Below are 22,821 nucleotides of genomic sequence, written 5' to 3'. Positions count from 1 at the left end.
GGTCGCTACAGCTAAATTTACTATTAACTAAGACTCCTAAGTCCTTTTCCATTTATATTGTCAGTCATCTGCAAAGATTGCTACTTTACAATACAATCCCTCGACAAGGTCATTAATAAATATATTAACCACTTAAGGACCTAGGGCGTATGGATACACCTTGACGTCCTGGTACTTAAGGACCCAGGGCGTATCCATACGCCCGTGGGAATTTTGGTTCCTGCCGGGCACGCTGGGCGGGTACCAGATCGGGGTGACTGCTGATATCTATCAGCAGGCATGCCGCGCAAATCCCCAGGGGGGTCATCAGACCCCCCCATGTCAGCGATCGGCGCAAATCGCAAGTGAATTCACACTTGCGATTTGCGCCTATTCTGAGTCTATGGTGACCCGGTGACCCGGAATATAAGGGGGATCGCGGTTTTCTAAAACGCCTATGATCGCCCTAAAGGGATAGGAGTGAGGTGGCAGGGGTGCCACCCCTCCTATCCCTGCTATTGGTCACCAGAACCGACGACCAATAGCAGATCGGGGGGGGGGGGGGTTAACTTTCGTTTCCCCGTCCTGGCAGAACGGGGAACCGAAGAGGACCCAATATCGAAGTCCGCTTACCCATCCGGAGGCAGCGGGCGACAGTGATCGGTGGGCGCCATATCGTGCGGCAGAAGAGGACGGCTCCCTGGATCCTACGGAAGCCAGTAAGTTGATCTGGAGGGCTACAGTCTGAGACCACTGTATAGTGGTCTCTAAACTCTAGCCATCCAGATCTTGCAAAACTACAACTCCTAGCATGCCCACATAGCTGTTTGCTGTCTGGGCATGCTGGGATTTGTAGTTTTGCAACATCTGGAGGTCCACAGTTTGGAGATCACTGTGCAGTGGACTATAAACTGTAGCCCTCCAGATGTTGCAAAACTGCAAATCCCAGCATACCCAGACAGCAAACAATGTCTCGGCATGCAGGGAGTAGTAGTTGCGTAACCTCCAGCTGTTGCATAACTACATCTCCCAGCATGCCCTTTGGTGATCAGTACATGCTGGGAGTTGTAGTTTTGCAACAGCTGGAGGCACACTGGTTGGAAAATACTGAGTTATGTAGTTAGGTAACAGAACCTAACTGAAGGTTTTCCAACCAGTGTGCCTCCAGCTTTTGCAAAAGTACAACTCCCAGCATGCATGGTCTGTCAGTATTGCTGGGAGTTGCAGTTTTGAAACAGCTGAAGGTTTGACCCCCCCCCCCCCCTCCAATGTGAATGTACAGGGTACATTCACACGGACAGGTTTACAGTAAATTTCCAGATTCAAGTTTGGGCTGCGCCAAATTCTTCGCCGCAGCGCAAACTCCTAGCGGGAAACTCACCGTAACCCGCCAGGGTATTTCCGTACTCGGGAGAAATTGCACTACAAATTTTGGGGGGCTTTTTCTCCTTTTACCCCTTATGAAATGGAAAAGTTGGGGGCTACACCAGCCTGTTAGTGTAAAGAAATTTACACTAACATGCTGGTGTTACCCCATACTTTTTATTTTCACATGCGGTAAAAGGAAAAAAAGACCCCCAAAATTTGTAACTCAATTTCTCCTGAGTACGGAAATACCCCATATGTGGGCGTAAAATGCTCTGCGGACGCACAACAAGGCTCAGGAGTGAGAGGGCACTATGTACATTTGAGGCCTGAATTGGTGATTTGCACAGGGGTGGCTGATTTTACAGCGGTTCTGACATAAACACAAAAAAATACCCACATGTGACCCCATTTTGGAAACTACACCCCTCACGGATCGTGACAAGGTGTATAGTGAGCCTTAACACCCCACAGGTGGTGGATGGGAAAATGAAAAAAATAATTTTCTTTCACTAAAATGCTGGTGTTACCCTAAATTTTTCATTTTCACAAGGGAAAATAGGAAAATAAATCCCACCAAAATTTGTAACCCCATATGTGAATGTAAAGTGCTCTGCTGATGCACTGCAAGGCCCTAGAGAGTGGTTTTATCTCAGATGAGGAGCATAAAGTACTCTATAACCCTAACCCAACAGTTGCAACCTTCTACGCGCTTCCCAAGGTGCACAAGCAGGTTACCCCGTTACCTGGAAGGCCAATAGTGTCGGGTAACAACAATTTAACACAAGAGTGCAGTAAATATGTAAACGAGCTGTTGATACCATTTGTGAGTGCTCTCCCTTCATTCTTGAAAGACACTAAAGATACAGTATGCAAACTGAGTGAGATTACGGTGTCAGAAAACACAATTTTGGCTAGCCTAGACGTAGAGGCCCTATATAGCAATATCAGACACGATCTAGGTTTAAAAGCGGTGGCACATTTTCTTAGCACCAAAGGCACACATTTTCACGCGCACAACCAATTTGTTTTATCACTCCTTCAGTTCGTCCTCACACACAATTTTTCCACTTTTAATGGTAGATTTTTTCACCGGATTAAAGGCTCAGCCATGGGCACAGTTTGTGCACCCACCTATGCAAATTTATTTCTAGGGTGGTGGGAGGATAAGGTCGTTTTCACTGAGGACAATATAAAATTCACACAACACATTTCTTTTTGGGGCTGATTTATTGATGACATTTTAATTTTGTGGGATGGTGATGGGAGTGTTTTTCACAAATTTGTTTCTAACCTAAACAAGAATGAAGTGGGGATGCACTTCACATATGAGATGCAAGAAAATCAGATAAACTTTTTGGACCTAGCAATAACTAAGGATGAACGGGGTAACCTGCATACGTGCACCTATAGGAAAACTACAGCGACCAACAACCTGCTCCATTGGAGTAGTTGGCACCCTATCCCATTAAAAAGAGGGATTCCTACTGGGCAGTTCCTGAGGATGAGGAGGAAACTTTTGAGTCTGAAAGTAAAAAATTAGCTAAGCGTTTCCTGGATATCCATCAAAATGGATCCAAAAGGCGTACTGTAGGGCAAAAAATAGCCAGAGGCAAGAGCTACTAAACACATCTAGGAAAGGGAGAATAGAGAAATCTGGAAAGAAAACTATAAGATGTACAGGAACCTTTGATAACAAATCGAGTGAGGTTAAAGAAGTGTTGAATCGCTACTGGCCCGTTCTTCTTATGGATGAAGATTTGAAATCAGTTCTTACCAACTACCCCACTGTAACTTACAGGAGGGGTCCAAATCTCTGTGGTCAATTAGTCCATAGCCATTTCTCAAGTGAACCTAAGGTAACATGGCTTCAAAATCCGAATGTAGGGACCTGCCCTTGTGGCAGTTGTACCTTCTGTATATACCTTAAAAGAAGAAAGGATTTTACAAATCCAGCAGACGGAAGATGTTATAAATTGTTTGACTTTGTAAACTGTAGAAGTCAAGGAGTCATCTATGGAGTCTTATGCCCATGTCCAATGTTATATATTGGAAAGACCATCCAGGAGCTAAGACGGCGTATTTCCAAACATATTAGCTGTATCAACACCCATGCTGAGACTCCTTTGGCGAGACATATGTGGTCTAAACACCGGAAAAATCCCAGAGAAATTCAGTTCTTTGGAATACAACAGATTAAATTGGGCCCTAGAGGTGGGGATTTCAATAAAATCCTCCTAAAGGAAGATGCCAAGTGGATATTCCGCTTAAAAGCGTTGAGTCCTCTTGGACTAAACGAAGGCTTTACGTTCACACCGTTCATTTAGTGGAAAAGGGGGTTAGGTTATGTATTAATACCTTCCATTTTTATACAATGTTTTGTTTAATTTAATTGAATAAATAAAATAAAAATTCTTTGAGAGGTTTATGAGCTGTGTGTCGATATTGGGATGAGCATACCCCTAATCTGGTCACAACCAAATTAAAGAATAGGACTAAATAAATTGAGTAATGAAAAAAACTGAAAAATTTGTGACCAGTGAGATCTATGAATATGTATGTGTTATTTTTTTTTTTTTAAATAATTCTTTATTCAAAAAATTCATGTGAATTACATCTTAATCAAGCAAAGATTTATAATAACAGATAAGCTTTTTCCCCATTTTCTTTTTTTTTTACCCCACAGCTCTGCTTATCCCTAGCATCATTATCATATAATTTAATCTAATGTACTTATTTCTACATTTTGACCTCATCTCATTTGGTGGCACCTCAGATGGAGAAAAGAGGGAAAAAAAAAAGGGGGTCAGAAAAAGGAAGATTACTTTCTATCGATCCATTTTTGCCATAATATATTGTATTTTTGAACACAGTTCCTTTTTATATTAATTGTTTTTTCCATTAAAGCTATGGAATCTGCCCTTTTTGTAAATTGAACTAGTTTCGGAGGATTAGGATCCTTCCATTGCTGGGCTATTAATTTCCTCGCTATATACAGCAATCTCCCAACCGTGATTTTTAAATTTTGGTCTATGGCCAGTATTTCGACAAGCCCTAATATACAAATTTTTTGTTCCTGGGGGATATTAATCTTAAATGTATCCTCAATGTATTTCACAACTTCCCCCCAGAAATTTTTTATGTACTCACAGTGCCACAGCATATGGTATAGATCTGCCTCCTCCTTTCGGCATCTCAGGCATTTAGAATCTTTTCTATATCCGATCCTGTAGAGGAAGCTAGGGGTCTGATATGTTCTATATAATATGTAAATCTGAGATAGCCTAGCTCCCTCTCCCAGGGACTGGTCCGGAACTGCACGCAAAATCAATTGCCATTGTGCCTCTCCTACATCTGCCTCCGACCTCCATTTCTCAAAGGCCGGTACACGAGATTCCGCAAAATTGTTTTCCATCCGCATTTGGTAAATGCTTGAAATATTCCCGACTTGTTTCGGAGACTTAAAAACTATATCCAATAAAGAATCATTATTAACTTCTAACATCCTAGTCTTTTTTCTTTGTGATGCCTCAGCATGTCTCAACTGTAAATATTGAAAAAAAAATAGCAGTCTTGTATCTGAAATTCATCTTTAATTTCCACAAAAGACTTAAATATATTATCACTATCCAAATCCCTTATCCACATTACACCTGCTTTTTTCCAGTTTTGAAAACCCTGTAATTTATAAAATTCTGGAAATGTCTGACTGTCCCATATCGGAGTATAACTGTATTGTTGGGAGAGTTTTTTTCTTCCTCAAAAAATCACGGTTTTCCAAGAGGCCGATTAGGGGGGGGGGGGGGGGAGGGTTGTGTTATGTAGATAAGAGCATATAACTGCATTTATGTCCTTATTATTTTGGAGTTCCGTCCACCCTCTAATATGTTGCAGTTGAGCTGCAAGGTAATATACCCAGGGGTTTGGTAATGCTAGGCCTCCTGATATTTTTGGTAGATTAGCCAGTTTTATTTTTGGCTTTCTACCGTGCCATATTAAATCTCTGAATTGAATATTTATTTTATTGAAAAAGCTAAATGGGATCCATATAGGCGAATTATACAACAAGTAAAGTAATTGTGGCATATATATATAATTTTTATAAGATTAACCCTATATATGTATGTGTACTTACCTGAAATTTCTTGATACCATGATCGGACGTGTTCACCTGCAAATAGATATGTCTACTTTCTGTCTACTTTCTGGACGGTATTGAATAGAATAGTCCACCTGCAATTAAATGGAACAAAATAGACATGTCTACCTGTAATAAAATTTAATAACTAAAGAGGATAAACAAAAAATAATAAATGATATAATTACAATTAACGTTACAATTAACATTACAATTAACGTAAAATACAGTTGTGGTGGAACATGATTTTTTCAGCTGCAAAAAGAACAAATGTAAATAATATATGATGTCCTGCTGACTGATGATTGCCATAGTGATATACCTCATATGTGAGGATTAATAAAGTGATATTTCTGCTAAATGATATAGTATACTAAGTGGTATGATAAACTATTGCAGGAATATATATATATATATATATATATATATATATATATATATATATATGGATGATGGATCCTGGAGGATATATCGGGGAGACATGTACCATCACCATCTGGCACTACTGTACCTATAATGGTATCTTACTAAAATACCTGTATTTTTTCATACCCTCTGTATTTTGTTAAGATATTTTGTCTTTCTACCTAAGATGAATTAATATAGAACATAAAACTGCATAATACTGAATATTCCTAAGTCCCTGCACATGCGCAATGAGGAGCGCAGGAGACTAAGTCCTATGACAAGCGCAGTAAGCGTACTCACCGGGGAGGAAAGATGACTTGCACACTGCTCGCCTGTGGATTGGCCGGGCTCGCGCCAGAATCGGTGTTAGTGACGCGACTTAGGAGGAGCTATAGTGTGATGAGGTAATGGATTGGCCAGCAGGATATCGGTGGATGTCCTACATGTTGGTATTGGTGTGACACATATAATAAAGGATGTCCCGTCTTGATGACGTTAGACTCAGAGGGTATAAATACCATCCCAACACGTATATTGCTCAGTCTACTAAAGTCATCCTTGATAAAGCCACACACACAGTGGCGAAACATGTAGGGTGTTAGTAGCTTTGGTTTTAATTGCAAAATGGTCCCTCTGGCATACCAGTAAAGGCAGGGCACACTGCAGATGCTGACGCCTGTTAGGATTCGGCAGGCTGGAGGTGGATCCTCTGAGTCAGCAAGGGATTGGCGTGGACCGTACCGGTGGACCGGTTCTAAGTTGCTACTGGTATTCACCAGAGCCCGCCGCAAAGCGGGATGGTCTTGCTGTGGCGGTAGCAACCAGGTCGTATCCACCGGTAACGACTCAACCTCGCTGACTGCTGAGAGTGACGTGGGACAGGAGGACTAGACAGTGGCGAGGTCAGACGTAGCAGAAGGTCAAGGCAGGCGGCAAGGTTCGTAGTCAAGGGTAACGGCAGAAGGTCTGGTAACACTGGTAAGGCAATCACAGGAACGCTTTCACTAAGCACAAGGCAACAAGATCCGGCAATGCAGGGAAGGGGAAGTGAGGTAATATAGGCCTGGAGCAGGTGAGCTAATTACACTGATTGGGCCAGGCACCAATTAGCGGTGCACTGGCCCCTTAAATCTTATAGAGCTGGCGCGCGCGCCCTAGAGAGCCGAGCCGCGCGCGCCAGGACGTGACAACCGGGGACCGGGACAGGTAAGTAGATTGGGATGCGATCCGCGAGCGGGCGCATCCCGCTATGCGAATCGCATCCCTGCCGGCAGTGTCAGTGCAGCGCTCCCGGTCAGCGGGTCTGACCGGGGCGCTGCAGAGAGGAGGACGCCGCGAGCGCTCCGGGGAGGAGCAGGGACCCAGAGCGTTCGGCGTAACAACGCCTATGAATTGGATATAATAAAATTAACTGAGCCTCTAATCAGTGTGTAACACTGAATATCCTCACCAGGAATAATAAGCTAGTTCTTTGTGAACAGCATAAATAGAGCAAATCCCGGTGAGGGTAGTGGACCCCAAGACCAGGGACCATTTTTGTGGTTTTAATTGTCCTCCTATTTTCTAATAATATAAAATAAAAGTTAAGTTTTACAGAGAGAAGGGCAAAAAGGGCATTGGTGCCTTTTGGGCACAATTGTTGTTTGCTGTTCTCGTTACGTCCTTCCTTCCTCTGGGGGAAACTTTTTTGTTGAACTGCTGATGCGCTACAATGCTCAGAAGAGAAGGAGCGCCATTGGGATTTTGAAGAGAAAATTTGTCCGGAATTGAAGGCCACGTGTGTTTACAAAGCCCCCATAGTGCCAGAACAATGGACCCCTCCTCCCACATGTGACCCCATTTTGGAAACTACACCCTCAGGTGATATAATAAGGGGTACAGTGAGCATTTATGCCCCACAGGTGTCTGACAGATTTTTGGAACAGTGGTCTGTGAAAATGAAAAATTACATTTTTCATTTGCACAGACCACTGTTCCAAATATCTGTCAAACGCCAATGGGGTTTAAATACTCACTGCGCCCCTTATTAAATTCAGTGAAGGGTGTAGTTTCCAAAATGGGGTCACATGTGGGGGGGTCCATTGTTCTGGCACCACGGAGGGCTTTGTAAAAGCACATGGCCCCTGACTACCATTCCAAACATATTCTCTTCCCAAAAGCTCAATGGTGCTCCTCCTCTTCTGAGCATTGTAGTTTGCCAGCAGAGCACTTGACGTCCACATGTGGGGTATTTCCATTTCCATCATTTTCTGCTATTACCCCTTGTAAAAATTTAAAATTTAGGGAAAAATCAGCATTTTAGTAAAAAAAAAAAAATTTTTTCATTTACACATCCAACTTTAACAAAAAGTTGTCAAACACCTGTAGGTAGTTAAGGCTCACTGTACCCCTTGTTACGTTCCTTAAGGGGTGTAGTTTCCAAAATGGTATGCCATGTGTGTTTTTTTTTTGCTGTTCTGGCACCATAGGGTCTTCCTAAATGTGACATACCCCAAAACCATTTAGCAAAATTTTCTTTCAAAAAGCCAAATGCGACTCCTTCTCTTCTGAGCATTGTAGTTTGCCCGCAGAGCATTTTACGTCCTAACATGGGGTATTTCCATACTCAGAAGAGATGGGGTTACATATTTTGGGGGGCATTTTCTCCCATTACCCTTTGTAAAAATTGTAAATTTGGGGAAAAACTGCACTTAAGTGAAAATTTATTTTTTTCCATTTACACATCCGATTTTAACGAAAAGTTGTCAAACACCTGTGGGGTGTTAAGGCTAACTGGACCCTTTGTTACGTGTCTTAAGGGGTGTAGTTTCCAAAATGGGATGCCATGTGGGGTTTTCTGCTGTTCTGGTACCATAGGGGCTTTCTAAATGTGACATGCCCCCCAAAAACCATTTCAGCAAAATTCACTCTCCAAAATCCCATTGTTGCTCCTTCCCTTCTGAGCCCTCTACTGTGCCCGCTGAACACTTGACATACACATATGAGGTATTTCCTTACTCGAGAGAAATTAGGTTACAAATTTTGGGTGGCTTTTTCTCCTATTACCACTTGTAAAAATTCAAAAAGTGGGTCTACAAGAACATGTGAGTGTAAAAAATGAAGATTTAGAATTTTCTCCTTTACTTTGCTGCTATTCCTGTGAAACACCTAAAGGGTTAACACACTTACTGAATGTCATTTTTGATACTTTGAGGGGTACAGTTTTTATAATTGGGTCATTTGTGGGGTATTTATAATATGAAGGCCCTTCAAATCCACTTCAAAACTGAACTGGTCCCTGAAAAATTCTGATTTTCAAAATTTTGTGAAAAATTGGAAAATTGCTGCTGAACTTTGAAGCCCTCTGATGTCTTTCAAAAGTAAATACATGTCAACTTTATGATGCAAACATAAAGTAGACATATTGTATATGTGAACCGATATATAATTTATGTGGAATATCCATTTTCCTTATAAGCAGAGAGCTTCAAAAAAAAGCAAAATTTTCAATTTTCTCATCAAATTTTGGAATTTTTCACCAAGAAATGATACAAGTATCGACAAAATTTTACTACTAACATAAAGTAGAAAATGTCACGAAAAAACAATCACGGAATCAGAATGAAAGGTAAAAGTATCCCAGAGTTAATAATGCTTGAAGTGACAGTGGTCAGATGTTCAAAAAATGGCCGGCTCCTTAAGGTATATTTGGGCTGGGTCCTTAAGGGGTTAAATAGGGTACTGTGGTACCCTATTAGTAACAGTCACCCAATCAGAATGAGTACAATTAATAACCACCCTCTGTTTCCTATAACTGAGCCAGTTACGTACCTACCTTAGGAAGGCAAAGTTTGACCAACTCAGAGAAGCCCTTAACAATATAAAATGGGACATTATCAAGAAGTTTGCAACCTATGGCTCTGCAGCTAATCTCCCTGGTCAAGGACAGAAGAGAAAAATTGATGAAAGGTGTCAACACAGGATAGTCCGGATGGTGGATAAGCAGCCCCAAACAAGTTCCAAAGATATTCAACCTGTCCTGCAGGCTCAGGGAGCATCAGTGTCAGAGCGAACTATCCATCAACATTTAAATGAAATGAAACGCTATGGCAGGAGACCCAGGAGGACCCCACTGCTTTCAGAGACATAAAAAAGCAAGACTACATTTTGCCAAAATGAATTTGAGTAAGCCAAAATCCTTTTGGGAAAACGTCTTGTGGACAGATGGGACCACAATAGAGCTTTTTGGTAAGCTGTTTACTGAAAATGGAATGAGGCCTACAAAGAAAAGAACACAGTACCCACAGTGAAATATGGTGTAGGTTCAATGATTGTTGTCTCGCGGCCTCTGGCACTGGGTGCCTTGAATATGTGCAAGGCATCATGAAACCTGAGGATTACCAACGGATTTTGGGTCACACTGTACAGCCCAGTGTCAGAAAGCTGGGTTTGCGTCCGAGATCTTGGATCTTCCAGCAGGACAATGACCCCAAACATACGTCAAAAAAGCACGCAGAAATGGATGGCAACAAAGCACTGGAGAGTTCTGAAGTGGCCAGCAATGAGGCCAGATCTAAATCCCATTGAACACCTGTGGAGAGATTTTAAAATTGCTGTTGGGAAAAGGCACCCTTCCAATAAGAGAGACCTGGAGCAGTTTGCAAAGGAAGAGTGGTCCAACATTCCGGCTGAGAGGTGTAATAAGCTTATTGATGGTTATAGGAAGCCACTGATTTCACTTATTTTTTCCAAAGGATGTGCAACCAAATATTAAGTTGTGCGTGCCAATAATTTTGTCCAGCCCATTTTTGGAGTTTGGTGTGACATTATGTCCAATTTGCTTTTTTTTCCCTCCCTTTTTTGGTTTAGTTCCAATACACACAAAGGGAATAAACATGTGTATAGCAAAACATGTTTTACTGCAATCCTTTTCTGTGAGAAATACTTCATTTTCTTGAAAAACAGGGGTGCCAACATTTACAGCCATGACTGTATAAGAGGAATGGGAGGACTACAGTATCCAAAAAGATTATCTAAAATAGGGTTATTTAGTTTAGAAAAAAAGAAGGCTTAGGGGCGATCTAATAACTAGGTATAAATTTATTATGAGATAGTACAGAGATCTCTCCCATGAACTATATATACCCAGGACTGTATCCATAACAAGGGGACACCCTCATCGTCTAGAGCAGGGGTCTCAAACTGGTGGCCCTCCAAATGTTACAAAACTTCAACTCCCAGCATGCCTGGACATGCCCAGACAGCGATAGCTGCAGCTAACGGCTGTCTGGGAATGCTGGGAGTTGAAGTTTTTCTACATCTGGAGGTCCACCAGTTTGAGACCCCTAGTCTAGAGGACAGAAGGTTTCTACACCAGCACAGACGGGGGTTCTTTACTGTAAGAGCACTGAGACTGTGGAACTTTCTTCCGGAGAAAGTTTTCATGGTGAATTCGGTAAAAGAGTTTAAAAGGGGCCTGGATGCATTTCTGGAGAGTAATTATATTACAGGTTATGGATACCAGATCTATAGGGACAGATCGTTGACCCAGGGATTTATTCTGATTGCCATATTTGGAGTTGGGAAGGAATTTTTACCCTAAGTAAAGGTTTTGTTTTTTTGCCTTCCTCTGGATCAACTCAGTAAGGACACAATAGGTATATAGGTTGAACTTGATGGACTCTGGTCTATTTTCAACCTTATGAGCTATGTTACTTTAGACCTCTGTAGAAGGCATGTCCTTCTCCAAATACCTTGGTCCGTCCTCTGTAGCTTGCCAAGCTCTTTCCATGGAACAAATACCCTCTATCTCTCCTTGCACTTTTCGTCTCCCTTACCCTTTCGTTGCCCACGGTCGCCTCTTCTTTTTAATTTTGCTGGTTAATTGACCGATCCTGACCATCAATTTGAGCCTCCTCAGCTGTGGGGGGCGGGGGGGGGAGTCCTTTGTGAGTAGACAGCTCGAGGCTGTTGACACCTAAGGAAGACCTTCTTCATATCAATGTCCTGGAGCTCAGAGCCATCCTTCTTTGCCTTTTGCATTGGCAGACCTTCCTCCAGGGCCTTTCACATTGAAACGAACAACACCACAGCCATGGCGAGCATCAGTCATTAGGTCAGCACCCGGAGCAAATCAGCCATGGCAGTGGTTTTCGAGTTCCTGGCCACATCCCAATCATTTCTGCAGTCCATATTCCCACAGTGAACAACTGGGCTGCAGACTATCTAAGCGAATGGTCGTGTTACCTGGATGTCTTCACACAGATCTGCCATGGCTGGGAGACCACCGACGTGAACCTGGTGGCGCCTTGGCTGAATCAAAACGTTCTCCGGTTTGTCTCCAGGACTTAAGACTCTCTTGCTCTGGCAGCAGATGCCCTAGTCATTCCAGTTCCTCTTTCTTCCCCCTCTTTCTCCCTCCCATCCTCAGGAGCGGTCTCTTCACAAACTGGATGTTGTGCATGCCATGAACACCTATCTCTCTCTCTTTTTCTCCTTGTCTCTTGGTCTGTCTTTCTCTCTCTCTCTCTCTCTCTCTCTCTCTCTCTCTCTCTCTCGTTGAATTTGATCTGCCATTTCTGAGGCCTACCTCTACAAGGAAAAGGTTGCTAGGTTACTTCCTAGGCAGTTTGTAATCATCCCTTTAGATGTCCAAGGCTGCTGGTGCACCTTTTAACATTTTTACAGCATGCGTAGTTATGCAATGCCAGATGCAGGTCTTGGCAGCAAAGTTTTTCAGGTAGCAGTGCCTCAGTCTTCCCTTTCTCTTGAGATTCTTTTTCCAACCCCAGGGACTGCTTTGGGATGTCCCATGGTTCCTGTCCCCTCCAATAAAGCAACAGAGAATGGAGGATGGAGGATTTTTTGTACTTACTGTAAGAAATCTCTTTCTTGCTGCCTTCATTCAACCCATTTCCTGGTTACTTGTCAGGTTGGTTGTTTGCTATGCTTCTGGCTTGTTTCTTGTTTTTCTATTTTTAGGTTTTACATAGTCAGTATGGTTGAAAAAAGACATACGTCCATCAAGTCCAACCAGGGAATTGAAGGGAAGGGTGTAAGGGAATAAGGGAAAGGGATGTAGTTTTATAATTCTGAATAAGCATTAATGTTATTTTGTTCCAGGAATGTATCTAACCCTGTTTTAAAGCTGTTAATTGTTCCTGCTGTGACCAGTTCCTGAGGTAGACCGTTCCATAAATTCACAGTCCTCACGGTAAAGAAGGCGTGTCACCCCTTTAGACTAAACCTTTTCTTCTCCAGACGGAGGGAGTGCCCCCTCGTCCTTTGGGAGGGTTTAACCTGGAACAGTTTTTCTCCATATTTTTTGTATGGGCCATTTATATACTTATATACGTTTATCATATCCCCCCTTAAACTTCTCTTCTCAAGACTAAACAATTGTAACTCCTTTAATCGCTCCTCATAGCTAAGATGTTCCATGCCCCATATTAGTTTAGTCGCGCGTCTTTGCATCCTTTCCAACTCCGCAGTGTCCCTTTTATGAACAGGCGACCAAAACTGAACAGCATATTCCAGGTGAGGCCGTACCAATGCTTTATAAAGGGGGAGTATTATGTCTCTGTCCCTTGAGTCCATGCCTCTTTTTATACATGACAATATCCTGCCGGCTTTGGAAGCAGCAGCCTGACATTGCATGCTATTCTGTAGTCTGTGATCTACAAGTGCACCCAGATCCTTCTCTACCAGTGACTCTGCCAGTTTACTCCCCCCTAAGACATACGATGCATGCAGGTTATTAGTACCCAGATGCATAACTTTACATTTATCCACATTGAACCTCATTTGCCAAGTGGATGCCCAGACGCTTAGTCTATCCAAGTCATCTTGTAACTTATGCACATCCTCTATAGACTGTACCGTGCTACAAAGCTTGGTGTCATCTGCAAAGATAGAAACAGAGCTGTTAATACCATCCTCTATATCATTGATAAATAAATTAAACAACAGCGGGCCCAGTACTGAACCCTGGGGTACACCACTAATCACCGGGGACCAATCAGAGTATGAATCATTGACCACCACTCTCTGGGCACGATCCATGAGCCAGTGTTCAATCCAGTTACAAACTAAAGTTTCCAGGCCCAAAGACCTTAACTTACCTGTCAGACGTCTATGAGGGACAGTATCAAACGCTTTGGCAAAATCCAGAAATACTATATCCACAGCCATTCCTCTGTCAAGGCTTCTACTCACCTCTTCATAAAAGCAAATTAGATTGGTTTGACAACTTCTATCCTTAGTAAACCCATGCTTGCTATCACTTATAATACAATTATCCCCTATGTATTCCTGTATGTAATCCCTTATAAGTCCTTCAAACAATTTACCCACAATGCACGTTAGACTTACCGGTCTATAATTGCCTGGCGAAGACCTAGAGCCCTTCTTGAAGATTGGTACCACATTAGCCTTGCGCCAGTCCCTTGGCACAATACCAGACACCAGAGAATCTCTAAATATCATGATCAAGGGTATAGATATTACTGAACTTAACTCTCTAAGAACTCTTGGGTGTAGTCCATCCGGCCATGGAGATTTTCTTACATTTACTTTACTTAACTTACCTTGTACCATCTCTACATTAAGCCAGTTCAGTACATTACATGATGTGTTACCAGCACTGACCTGGCCAATGTCAGCTCCTTTTTCCATAGTGGATACAGAACTAAAGAACCCATTCAGTAGCTCCGCCTTCTCTTCATCGCCCGTGACAACCTCCCCATTATCATTATTAAGGGGTCCTACGTGCTCTGTCCTTGGTTTTTTTGTATTTATATATCTAAAAAAATATTTAGGATTAGTTTTGCTTTCTTTGGCCACCTGTCTCTCATTTTGAATTCTTGCGGTTTTTATTACATTTTTACAGATTTTATTAAACTCCTTGTACTGTTTAAATGTTATAGCTGACCCATCAGATTAGAATTTTTTGAAGGCTATTTTTTTGTTGTTTATTGCTCTTTTAACATCATTTGTCAGCCATGTAGGATATAGTTTTAATCGTTTATATTTGTTCCCCTTTGGTATATATTTAGCTGTATAGTTATTTAGAGTTGATTTAAAGATGTCCCATTTACCTTCTGTATCAGTATTTGAGAACACCTCCCCCCAGTCTATGTCCTGTAGTGCAGCCCTCAGCCCAGGGAAATTTGCCTTTTTAAAGTTATATGTTTTTGCCTTCCCCGTCTGTCTTTGTTTTCTACATTTTAAGTCAAAAGTAACTATATTGTGGTCGCTATTACCAAGGTTTTCCCTCACAGTTACATTACCAACCAGCTCTGCGTTGTTGGAAATGATCAGATCCAACAAGGCATCACTTCTTGTTGGGTCCTCCACAAACTGGCCCATAAAATTATCCTGCAATAAATTTAGGAATTTTCTCCCCTTTGTAGTTTTAGCCAGCTCCCGGCCCCAATCTATATCTGGATAGTTAAAATCTCCCATTATTACCACTGTACCGGCCCGGGCGGCCCTCTCTATTTGTTTATACAGCTGACCTTCTATCTCTTCAGTTATATTAGGGGGTCTGTAGATTACACCAAATACAATTTTTTCAATATTTCCCTCTTTTTGTAATTCTACCCACAATGATTCCACATCCTCATGCTCTATGGACAGTGCTTTTTTTTAGTCTTCTACTGCTTTGTGGCCATCTGGTTAGCTCATGGGTGGGTATAGCCTGCTAACAAGGAGCCAACTTTTTAGCGTCAGCCTCTTAGCAAGAGCCACTATTTGTCCTCCAATGACAACCAAGTCCTCCTGTGTTCTCCATTGTCGGCTACGAGAAACGCATTAAAAATTTTTACATGAAAAACTGGACAAACACCATTTAAAACTGTATACCGATATGAAACTTGGTATTTGTAATAATAAGACACATGTACTGTGCCATGGACCCCACTTTGCTATAAACTTTAGTTAGATCCCAAAGAGAAGAAGGCATTATAGATTAAAAAAGGGTTTCATGGTTATGACCTGAATTAAAATTACAACTGATTTAACCTCAATTTTGATGATTAATTAATGGTTATTTGAGCCACATGTCCTATCTGCATACCAAGCCCTCATTACATGCCTCGCCACAGAATTTTGCTTGCATTATTTCTGATTGCCAAGGCCTTTTATGCTGCATTATGGTCCCCACACAGTATAATGCTCCATTATGACCTCCACACATAGTATGATGCTGTCACGATGCCGGCTGGCAGGAGGTGGATCCTCTGTGCCAGAGAGGGATAGCGAGGACCGTGCTAGTGGACCGGTTCTAAGACACTACAGGTTTTCACCAGAGCCCGCCGCAAAGCGGGATGGTCTTGCTGCGGCGGTAGTGACCAGGTCGTATCCACTAGCAACGGCTCACCTCTCTGGCTGCTGAAGATAGGCGAGGTACAAGGGAGTAGGCAGAAGCAAAGTCGGACGTAGCAGAAGGTCGGGGGCAGGCGGCAAGGTTCGTAGTCAGGGGAGATAGCAAAGTTCTGGTACACAGGGTATAAACACACAAAAACGCTTTCACTAGGCTCTAGGGCAACAAGATCCGGCAAGGAAGTGCAAGGGAGGAGACTAGATATAGCCAGGAAACAGATGGGAACCAATTAAGCTAATTGGGCCAGACACCAATCATTGGTGCACTGGCCCTTTAAGTCTCAGGGAGCTGGCGCGCGCGCGCCCTAGAGAGCGGAGCCGCGCGCGCCAGCACATGACCGCAGGAGACGGGAACGGGTAAGTGACCTGGGATGCGATTCGCGAGCGGGCGCGTCCCGCTGTGCGAATCGCATCCCCAACGGCCATGACAGGGCAGCGCTCCCGGTCAGCGCTGACCGGGGAGCTGCAGGGAGAAAGGCGCCGTGAGCGCTCCGGGGAGGAGCGGGGACCCGGAGCGCTAGGCGTAACAGTACCCCCCCCCCTTAGGTCTCCCCTTCTCTTTATCGGGTAACTGCCTCCCCTGGGATGAGGACACCGGGAAAGGAAGGAGGGATTCCTCAACGGCAGGCAGAACCGCAGGAGTAGGAATGGGGAGAGAGGGCAGAGGGCGAGACCTGGCACGGGGCAGTGTGACACCAGGACGGGGGCCATGGGGTGGCACAGAGGCTTGCCTGACGGGACTGGGAGGGGGGGAGGGGCATTTCCTGTGGCAGGCAGAGTCCTTAATGACCTTAGGGGGACCGGAAACAGGAGGAACCACAGGGTCACGGCAGGGAGTACTGGGAACCGGTTTTAGACAGTTCTTGGAACAAGAGGACCCCCAACTCCTGATCTCCCCAGTGGACCAATCCAGGGTAGGGGAATGAAGTTGAAGCCAGGGAAGTCCAAGGAGAATTTCCGAGGTGCAATTGGGGAGGACCAAAAGTTCAATCCTCTCATGATGAGATCCGATGCTCATAAGAAGGGGCTCCGTGCGGAAACGTATGGTGCAATCCACCAAGAAATGCTCGGTACTGGCACAGTACAGACAAAGATTCTCTTCCTTACGGCGATTCCTCTCTTCCTGGGTCAGGCGAGACTTATCCACTTGCATGGCCTCCTCGGCGGGAGGCCCAGGCGTAGATTGCAACGGATACTGTGGGAGAGGTGCCCAGAGATCTAAGTCTTTTTCCTGGCGGAGCTCTTGGTGTCGCTCAGAAAAACGCATGTCAATGCGGGTAGCTAGATGGATGAGTTCTTGCAGATTGGCAGGAATCTCTCGTGCGGCCAGCACATCCTTGATGCGACTGGATAGGCCTTTTTTGAAGGTCGCGCAGAGTGCCTCATTATTCCAGGATAATTCTGAAGCAAGGGTACGGAACTGTACGGCATACTCGCCAACGGAAGAATTACCCTGGACCAGGTTCAACAGGGCAGTCTCAGCAGAAGAGGCTCGGGCAGGTTCCTCAAAGACACTTCGGATTTCCGAGAAGAAGGAGTGTACGGAGGCAGTGACGGGGTCATTGCGGTCCCAGAGCGGTGTGGCCCAAGACAGAGCTTTTCCAGACAGAAGGCTGACTACGAAAGCCACCTTAGACCTTTCAGTGGGAAACAGGTCCGACATCATCTCCAGGTGCAATGAACATTGCGAAAGAAAGCCACGGCAAAACTTAGAGTCCCCATTAAATTTGTCCGGCAAGGACAGGTGGAGGCTAGGAGTGGCCACTCGCAGCGGAGGAGGTGCAGGAGCTGGCGAAGGAGATGATTGCTGAAGAAGTTGCGAATGTTGGCGCACAATGGTGGACACTTCCGACAGCTGGTGGGTTAGATGGGCGATCTGTCGGGCGATATCAGAGACAACTGGCAGGGGAACCTCAGCGGGATCCATGGCCGGATCTACTGTCACGATGCCGGCTGGCAGGAGGTGGATCCTCTGTGCCAGAGAGGGATAGCGAGGACCGTGCTAGTGGACCGGTTCTAAGACACTACAGGTTTTCACCAGAGCCCGCCGCAAAGCGGGATGGTCTTGCTGCGGCGGTAGTGACCAGGTCGTATCCACTAGCAACGGCTCACCTCTCTGGCTGCTGAAGATAGGCGAGGTACAAGGGAGTAGGCAGAAGCAAAGTCGGACGTAGCAGAAGGTCGGGGGCAGGCGGCAAGGTTCGTAGTCAGGGGAGATAGCAAAGTTCTGGTACACAGGGTATAAACACACAAAAACGCTTTCACTAGGCTCTAGGGCAACAAGATCCGGCAAGGAAGTGCAAGGGAGGAGACTAGATATAGCCAGGAAACAGATGGGAACCAATTAAGCTAATTGGGCCAGACACCAATCATTGGTGCACTGGCCCTTTAAGTCTCAGGGAGCTGGCGCGCGCGCGCCCTAGAGAGCGGAGCCGCGCGCGCCAGCACATGACCGCAGGAGACGGGAACGGGTAAGTGACCTGGGATGCGATTCGCGAGCGGGCGCGTCCCGCTGTGCGAATCGCATCCCCAACGGCCATGACAGGGCAGCGCTCCCGGTCAGCGCTGACCGGGGAGCTGCAGGGAGAAAGGCGCCGTGAGCGCTCCGGGGAGGAGCGGGGACCCGGAGCGCTAGGCGTAACAGATGCCTTCTTATGGCTCCCTACACAGGATCATGTCCCCTTATAGCCCAAAGGGGACATGATTTTTATGATCCCTTTACAGTATAATGCCCTTTAATGAACCCCTCCACAGTATTATACCCCCATAGTGCCTTCACACAGCATAATGTCCATATAGTGCCCCCCATAAAATGTATTACGCTCGCACATGTTTTACACACGCAGTATTAGGCACCTTGTGTCCCCCCATTGGCTGATTGGCTGAGTGGGCAGTGTAATGCCCATTCCCAGCAAGCACTGTGCAGGAGCGAAGAGGTTTCCCCCACATTACATTAATATAAAGAAAACTCACAATTTCTCTTTAAATACCCAGCCCTAGATCATATTAAATGTTTATAACTGAAGTAGCATTGTAGTTCCAAAATGTTACATCAACAACCAATAATGGAAAACTAAATTACAACAGGACTAATATACAAAAAATTAATTATAAAATGAAACAATATCAAAACAGCCTGCTACACAGTTGCAACTTATATTTTGTCTATTATCCCTGCGTTAATTTATATTGTATTTTTGTTTAATGATGTAACATTTTGCACTTCAATGGTACGTCAGATATAATATGTTATGCCTTCTTGCTTTGGGATCTACCTTTGATTATCTATTGAAGTCCATGTCATTGTACATGTATCTTATAAGCACACATATATTGTTTTATTACTGTGTACAGTTTTTAATACTGTTTGCCTTCCTCTGGATGAACACTGTAGGGTCATAGGTTGAACACGAGAGACTCTTGTCTTTTTTTCAACCTTAGAAACTATGTAACTATGTTAGGCTGGATTCACATCACGATTTGTGTGTCCGCTGCACAGATACTATTTCAGAAGCTCAAATAGTCTGAAATCGTATCTGTGCAGGGACAGGTACTGACAGATACGGAGCCATCAACTATTAAGGGGCTGCGGACCCGATCATAGTCTGCTAGTGACTATGATCTGGTCCTTTTCTCAGCATGTCAGATTTTTGACACAGACTTAAAATCGTGGTCTGCCACGATTTTCCGTCCCTGTCAAAAATCTGCATAGTTAATGGCTCCGTATCTGTTAGTACCTGTCCCTGCACAGATACGATTTCAGGCGATTTGAGCTCCTGAAATCGTATCTGTGCAGCGGACACTGAAATCGTGATGTGAATCCAGCCTAACTTTTTAATATAAAGTGTAACAATATATTTAGTTATTTTGGAGTTGCAGTTGTTTTTATAGGAAAAGGGTAACATGGTAGTACAATAGTGTGAACTCTTGTGTGTTACAAGAGTCCTTAGATTAAATTCAACCAAAGTAAAATCTACAAAGTGCTTTTATGGTCCCTCTATGTTTGCAACTAAATTTCCTTTTTTTTTTTTTTCCTAACACTTTAAAAGAGGATAGTAATTTCCGTCTATTAAATTGGGTTTTTTGGAATACATGTGTGTATGTGTTATGCACACAATCATATTATGACTCTGTATGAACTATATTTTGTAGTCATAATACGGGACCAAACCATAACTCTTTGTTCAAATTATTTCATAGGATGTCATAATATGAGGAAGCATTGCCGGAATATCTCCATAATGGGACACCGCATGTGGCACCACTCAGTAGGACATGAAGTTCCTTTGATTCCATAATGTGGAAACTGTGCATTCCCTTGTACAGTAAACATGGAAACAGCTATGTGCATTAGACCTTAAATAGGGAGATTAGATTGTGTCTTCATTAAGTGAGGGAATTATATGAGTGAATACAATTTGTGTACTGCAGACTACAGAACAGGAAATTAATTAATAAACCATAACCATATATCTATCTATCTCGACTTCAAGGTATAGGCAGCACAACCACAATTCAAAGTGGGTTTTTAGGTGCAGGCGAAAGAATTCACTGTCCCAATCGCAGACCATGAAAATAACTCCAGAACAAAGAAGGGTCCTCGCAGCACACAAAGGATAGTGCAAAACAGTGAAGGTTTATTAACCCATGGAAGAGATACAACGTTTCAGCGGCATCACGCCGCCATTCTCATGCTTGAGAATGGCGGTGTGATGCCGCTGAAAGGTTGTATCTCTTCCATGGGTTAATAAACCTTCACTGTTTTGCACTATCCTTTGAGTTCTGCGAGGACCCTTCTTTGTTCTATATTTATCTCTCTATATCTCTCTCTCTCTCTATCTATATCTATATATCTATATATCTCTATATATATATATATATATATATATATATATATATATATATTTACACATATACAAATTGTCATGACTTCACATATTTTCTTTTGTTCATTTTTTTCTTTCAGGCCAGAGGTGAAGGTAGCGGGGAAATGTCAAAATCTCTGTGGTTTAAAGATGGGTATGTGATATCCTATGTTATACATTCTCTCAATTCTTTTAATTATAATCCAAACCTTTGTGAGATACTAGGAAATTAAAGTATATCTTTTAATTGTCTAAATAATCTGCTCCATATAATCATATTTGAAAACTTGATGAAAGTTTTCCATTATCGTAGTCTACCATTATATCTTTATCTTTAGCTTATAAAGAAATATGCCCCAGCGCCTAGGCCAGCTTCCCATTGCAATAATAAGGCCATGTTTTACTGTCTTTATTATTGCTGCAAGGTCCAGACTGCTTACAGTTCAGTTTAGTAGGACAGGTCCTGGTTGTACATCTTTAATACAGGGACTAACATGGAGTCCTGTTTATCGACCTATACGTTTTTTCCTACATATTTTTTACATGAGTTTTGCTTTTACAGAATCCATAACACATAAGATCATGAAGTTTCATTTATCTCTGCTGCACTTTCTATAAAGAGCAACAGAAACCAGACAAAACTTGATGCCAGGGTAACCAGAGCCTTAAAGGAGTACTCTAGTGGAAAACAAATGTACTTATCAGCTACTGTATGCTCCAGAGGATGTTGTATAGTTCTTTTGTGTCTGACCACAATGCTCTCTACTGACACCTCTATCCATGTCAGGAACTGTCCAGAGTAGAGGCAAATCCCCATAACAAACCTCTCCTGCTCTGGACAGTTCCAGACATGGACATAGGTGTCAGCAGAAAGCACTGTGGTCAGACAGGAAAGAACTACACAACTTTCTTTGTAGCATACAGCAGCTAATAAGTACAGGAAGGATGAAGATTTTTAAATAGAAGTAATATACAAATCTGTTTAACTTCATTGCACTAGTTGATTTGAATTTTTTTTTCTCCCTACCAGAGTACCCCTTTAGCCTCTTAACGCCGTGACCCCATGTCATAGCGAGTCGGTCCCGGCGGCTAATGAAAGGGACTTTGAACGCCACGTTTAAAAGGTTAATAACGCGCGGCACAACGATCGGTGCCGTACGCTATTAACCTTTTAAACGCGGCGTTCAAAGTTGATTGCCGTGTCTAAAGTAACAAAAATACACTCCCGGCAGCTCAGTTGGGCTGATTGGGACCATCGTGGTAAAATCGTGATGTCCTGATCAGCTGGAACGCGAGCAGAGGGTCCGTTACCTGCCTCCGGCGCGTCTGATCGGCGATTGATTGCTCCAAGCCTGAAATCCAGGCTTGAGTAATCAACCGCCGATAACACTGATCATTGCCATGTTAATGCATGACAGTGATCTGTGTAGAAAAGTCTGATCAATACAAAAATGGTACCGCTAACAACTTCAGATCACGGCGTAAAAAATTAGCGTACGCAGAAAAATAAAAAAGTTATAGGGTCAGAAGATGACAATTTTAAACGCATAAATTTTCCTGCATGTAGTTATGATTTTTTCCAGAAGTAAGACAAAATCAAACCTATATAAGTAGGGTATCATTTTAACCGTATGGACCTACAGAATAAAGATAAGGTCTAATTTTTACCAAAAAAATGTACTATGTAGAATCGGAAGCCTTCAAAAG

At 43.3% G+C, this 22,821-nt stretch overlaps 1 protein-coding gene and 1 long non-coding RNA gene across 19 annotated transcripts in view; one reads left to right on the top strand and one right to left on the bottom strand.

Annotated features, from left to right (window-relative positions):
- Nucleotides 1-22,821, top strand: part of UNC13A (unc-13 homolog A) — a 701,496-nt gene that overhangs the window by 246,676 nt on the left and 431,999 nt on the right. For all 17 annotated transcript variants that reach the window (XM_056572580.1, XM_056572660.1, XM_056572589.1 and 14 more), the window contains one exon: nucleotides 21,216-21,268. In XM_056572580.1, the coding sequence (XP_056428555.1) occupies nucleotides 21,216-21,268 (53 nt within the window). The remainder of the gene's footprint in view (nucleotides 1-21,215; nucleotides 21,269-22,821) is intronic.
- LOC130368687 (uncharacterized) overlaps nucleotides 1-22,821 on the bottom strand; it is a 107,568-nt gene that overhangs the window by 23,543 nt on the left and 61,204 nt on the right. For both annotated transcript variants that reach the window (XR_008892536.1, XR_008892537.1), the window contains exon 2: nucleotides 5,480-5,577. This is a non-coding gene — a long non-coding RNA (uncharacterized LOC130368687). The remainder of the gene's footprint in view (nucleotides 1-5,479; nucleotides 5,578-22,821) is intronic.

The sequence above is a fragment of the Hyla sarda genome, chromosome 1, assembly GCF_029499605.1.
Source record: "Hyla sarda isolate aHylSar1 chromosome 1, aHylSar1.hap1, whole genome shotgun sequence".
NCBI classification, from domain to species: Eukaryota; Metazoa; Chordata; class Amphibia; order Anura; family Hylidae; genus Hyla; species Hyla sarda.
This window is presented reverse-complemented; position numbering and strand designations above follow the sequence as displayed.